Below are 5000 nucleotides of genomic sequence, written 5' to 3'. Positions count from 1 at the left end.
AAATCTTCCTTTAGCAGAAAGTTTTCTTTTTCATGTTATTATGCTCCCACAAATAGGGTTGGTCTACCAAACAATATAAGAACCCCTCACAACTCGTGAAACCTTTCGTTCCTTTGACTAACGGCAGACGCAGCAGAAAAACATCACCGCCAAGCCGGCCACTTCTGCTGGAGAGAACAGGACAGCCACAACACCGGGGACTTTATCCCCTACTCTCCTCGAATAGTGTTTGGGTTCTTTAACGTCCCACAGAGAACTTATGACAGAACATAGAAGACATTTGTGAGACGGGCCTACGGTTTATAGTCCTTATCCGAGAAGACTTGAAAGTCTAACCATTTGCAGATTTAAAAATTACAAAGGCAGCACTTTCTCCTCAGTTATTTTAAGATCCTGAGTGTTGATCCGGCCGGGGTTCGAACCCGCGACCTCCCGCATGACAGCCCGATGCTCAACCAACAGCCACCGGAGCGCGTTTAAACAAGCCAAAGTTTTGATTTTTTTGTGTCTTTCAGAGGAGGAGACATTATTGGCGACTGGACACAAAGTGTTTGACTCTTTTCAAGGATGCAACAAATAACAAGTATTACAAGGTATGGCTTGTTTAAAAAATAACTATTCAAAGCGGGTTTTAAATTAAGTACCGTGAAACCGAGAGTCGAGCTTATTACCTTGGTCAATCGCAAGAAATGAAGATAGTGAAAGAAACCAATAAAAACGCGCTCAGCAAAAACGCATGCAGCCGGCGCAAAACGCAGGAAAACGGGAGCATGCAAGTCACAGATTGGGTTTGCTTCTGATTGGAAGAAAAACAAATGGCGCGAGACTTCTAGCCGATGACCAGGTGTAGTAACGCAGAACCAAATGCTAACTAACAATTCAGTTGCTTAATTTCGAGAGTGTACTAAGTGTACTGAAAACCGCTCTTTTTAGGCACGAAAAGCAAGAAAAAATGAGGCGGCGAAATAATCAATACGCATGAGTTTGTTTACTGTACAAATTCAAACAATCACTGAACCATATTGCTGACTAACAGTTCAAATATCGAGGCGTATTTGTGCTAGTTTTTAGCATAACTTGTACAATACTTTCTCAAGTTGTGTGGAAAATTATAAAAAATAAAATCTTTGGTGTTGTAAGCTTAGTTAAGCCCCTTTCCGGTTCTATTTTGTGGCACTTAAATCGAACATCGCTTAGTTTTGTGAAAACTAAAGCTACAAATCATGGATGAATGAGTGAAGAATATGAACATTGCGCATTTGGCCTAAGTGCCATTTAGAAACTCGAGCAGTTCCGTGTAACATTCGTGATGTATTAAGATAACATCATTGTTATCTTACTTTTCGTACTGAAAAGCACCCTTCGGGAGTGCTCAGTAATAAAATTTGTATTGTATTGTATTGTATTGTATTGTATTGTATTGTATTGTATTGTATTGTATTGTATTGTATTGTTTGCATTCTCGATATTTTCTCTGTTTCAGAAAATTCGAAGCTTTCAAATAGCTGGCAGCCGGATAAGGTTTTCGAATAATTAAATGACTTGCGTGTTTAAATAGGACTGATAAAGAGGTTTCAAAACCAATGTTCAAAATCTGAGCACTCAATTTGAAAACGGTTGGCATACAATAAATGAAAATAAATTGGACGCGTGCGTTAGCTGGCGTAGCTGGGATCGATTTGTGTTTTTTCATTGGAAAAAAATACCGTATGACCTGTCATTTAATAATTCTAAAACCTTGAGCGGCTGCCTGTCACGTAAGGCATATTGAAAAATCTTGACGGTCACTTTCACTCGTTTCTCACATGACGGGTGTCGTTTCCACCATTAGGCAAGAATTATTAAGTAAAGTACGATCGCAAGAATGTTGCGCTCGCGTTTCCTTCCTTTTCTTATCTACCGGTTTTTCGTCTTGCTTCCTCAGGAAATTCAGCTGTCGGAAATTCTTTCGGTAGACTCCAACATCGATCCGTTGCAAACAGATGCCACGAGAGCGCCGCATTGCAAAACAAGTGATATGGTCTTTTATGTGGGGCAAGTGGAAGATGAAAAAGAAATTCCAGACCCTGATAGTGGTTGATAGTGGTATTTGGCTCAGTGGCGGGGCAGGCCTGGGCAAGCGTGACTGCCCGGATGTGTTATCGACAACCAGCAGTGCGCCAACTGCGTCAGCCGCAACCCAGGCCCCAACGGGTGAGAGAGATCAGTTATCTCCAGCAGAAGTGGCCGGCTTGGGAGTGATGTCTCTAAAAAGGCTTACGGCGTACGAGGCCACCTAAGCAGAAACAGCCATAAGCCAAAAAGGGACTTTGCCGAGTGCTGGAACATGTAGATGTGGATGTAGATGAACCAAACACGTTAGCAAAACGACTTCCGCTGTCAGCGAACTGCACGTAGGCGACACAACTATGTAGTCCCCATGTATATGGCGCGTTTTCAGGGTCAAAATTAAAAACTAACTTTTCCACCTTTTCTTACCTGCTAAGTAAAATGTCTGTCATTTCCTTTCTTTGAAATTAGACAGTACACATCTCTTTTGACCTTTGAAACAATACATTCCGCGTTTCCTCAATACTAAAGTCATAACATCCGGCATATTTTGACCTTTGAACAGTCCTTTGTACAGTCCTGAGAAACACTTAACTGTCACGCTGATGTCTGCAAAAATAGTGGTCAGTTCGCTCCCAAATTCAACTTCGTTCTCTCGCCGCCCCCTCACACCACGACACCAAGGAAAAAAATTTTCTCCATTCTATTTATTTAAAATAAAAAGTACTTGAGTATAATCGCGTCACGCCATTTGCACTCCGTTATCCCGTCACTTGTGTTTTAAGAAGAAACGTGAAGATTTTGTGAAAATGTTGTCTGTTCCCATGATAGATAGCAAATTTCAAATTTTTAGGCTCTATTTTTGTGAGCGCAGAAAATAACTGCAACACTCGTGAAAGACATCAAAGGTGCGTACTTCCTTGTAGATGACTGATAAGTCACGTCAAAAGGTAATTCCGTGTTTTGACATTTGGGAAAGAGATGATGATGTCTTCTTTTCGTTTTGAAATCTCTTTGACTTTCGTTGGAGTTGACAAGTCCGATGGTAATGCATTTTAAAGGCTAATACTTTCATAGATATACGGAGTAAATAAAAATAACTCAAACCGCACAAAAGTTGTGATGTGTGGGAATCTATATCTGTCTCCAATGCAGATGGAAACAAATTCATGTTTTTCCAATATTGATTTTAATTCGTACTGACTACTTGTACCTTATGACAGATGCCCCAGGCCAGGTTTTAACCGGTCTTTGTTTAGACGTGAGAGAGTTTTCCACCGAACGCGATAAACTGTTTGGCGTGATCGTTGTGTGACAATATAACCTATTGTTGCCTCAACAACCAATCGTGATTGCCATCGTCGAAAGTTCTAAAGAGGAAGCGGATGAAAACATGAACTACCTTGCTGAGATTTCTTGTTCAGATTTCTTAACTCTTTGTCGCCGCTGCAGACATCACTTACAGCCGAAGAGTCGCAACAAATACCATCCTTTGTGATTGATTTTGTCCGAAGGCATCGAGATGATCCTTTGCTTGGCCAAAGCGATCGGAGTCTTCATCATCGCGTGTACGAGTTTGAATTTGTCGTTGGCGACGGAGAACGCTTACCACGATTATTGTGTTGTAGGAGCCGGCCCAGGAGGTTAGTTAAGAGAGTATCGATTGAAAGCTTTATTGGAGAAAAACAGTCTTCCTTTCGTACATAATAAGCATTAGTCATCTAACGTGCAGCCTGGCTTTAATTGCCGTTGGTTTCCCTAGGGCTTCAGCTTGGATTCTTCCTTGAGAGAGCTGGCCGAGACTATGTGATTTTCGAGAGAGACAGCTTAGCCGGTAAGATACCAAGACCTTTTACGAAATCAATTTTGGATGGTTTCTCTTCAATTATCAGTGTGCGCAATTTCACAGTATCGTCACATTCTCATTTGCATTGTGCGGACGTAATTCGAGACATCAAACATTGGTTCCATTTCCTCATAATTCCTGAATTCTAATTGTGTTATGGGTCCATCTTATAAGCAGTGATTCTATAAGAAACAAACTAACGAACGGGGAGATCATGGTCCTTCAACTTGGCGGCCGTCTTTTGACATCCTTTAATTAATACTAAAATACTGACTTGCTGATTCCTACTGTTAACAAGTTTTTGATTGGTGACGGAGAATTTAGGTACTTTTTTCAGTGTAATATTGCGCTGTGATTTTATTCTTTTCTATTAGGAGTAGGAACTTGAAACCCAGCAACCTCGGTCTGTGGCAAAAATGCAACACTAAAATATCACGTTAATCCGGTCTTTAATATTAATTCAGGTCGCGAGCTCGATAATGATTTTCCGTGGGACTTGTTTGTTGTGTTTGATAGATAATTTCCGACGAAACAGTTGCTATTATCCTGAACTGTTTCACCTCGCTACAGATAAAAAAAAAAAAAGAATGAAGTAAAATAAATGCTTCCGGCGAAATCATTAGCTTATAACCATAATATTTTAGTGTAATTAAAAAGGCAATATTTCAACTTCAATCTCTAAGGTCAGATAAAATCTCTTTTTACTTATTTTACGCATTTTTGTTTTTTCGTGTCGGTTTGTTGAAGCAAGTGATTTGAAATTAATTTCGTACTACGGAATTATGTTAGATGCGAATACACAATGAAAGCAAAATTTGCAAATGGACTGTTTTGTCGCTAAGTTCTCATATGATTTTTTCGCTTAAGCGCAATTCGCTTGTTCGCAGAAAATTTACCAGACATTATTTAGACGCCACGGGATTTATCCTCAGTGACACTGCTGAGAATGAATGTAAAAAATTTCCTCAGCAGGTGACTGCCTTTCTTGTGAGTGTGCTCATAAGGCCACACTTGTTTTCCAGTGTTAATTGAATGGCAAGAATGTCGATATTAGGAAATACGAAATTACGGTGGCCCCATAGATAGCTTCAAGACAGCAATATAA

At 40.2% G+C, this 5000-nt stretch overlaps 2 protein-coding genes across 2 annotated transcripts in view; both read left to right on the top strand.

Annotated features, from left to right (window-relative positions):
* Positions 1–2080, top strand: part of LOC137970480 (serine/threonine-protein kinase D3-like) — an 8533-nt gene extending 6453 nt beyond the window's left edge. Inside the window, exons 4-5 of the mRNA XM_068816995.1 lie at positions 516–593; positions 1925–2080. Of these exons, the coding sequence (XP_068673096.1) occupies positions 516–593; positions 1925–2080 (234 nt within the window). The remainder of the gene's footprint in view (positions 1–515; positions 594–1924) is intronic.
* Positions 2081–3406: 1326 nt separating this feature from the next.
* The window catches only part of LOC137972166 (FAD-dependent oxidoreductase domain-containing protein 2-like), a 24692-nt gene continuing 23098 nt past the window's right edge, over positions 3407–5000 (top strand). Inside the window, exons 1-2 of the mRNA XM_068819012.1 lie at positions 3407–3692; positions 3812–3883. Of these exons, the coding sequence (XP_068675113.1) occupies positions 3572–3692; positions 3812–3883 (193 nt within the window). The 5' untranslated portion in view covers positions 3407–3571. The remainder of the gene's footprint in view (positions 3693–3811; positions 3884–5000) is intronic.

Source organism: Montipora foliosa, chromosome 9 (assembly GCF_036669935.1).
Source record: "Montipora foliosa isolate CH-2021 chromosome 9, ASM3666993v2, whole genome shotgun sequence".
Classification (NCBI taxonomy): Eukaryota; Metazoa; Cnidaria; class Anthozoa; order Scleractinia; family Acroporidae; genus Montipora; species Montipora foliosa.
Note: the sequence above shows the minus strand (reverse complement) of the source record. Positions and strands in the feature narration are given on the sequence as shown.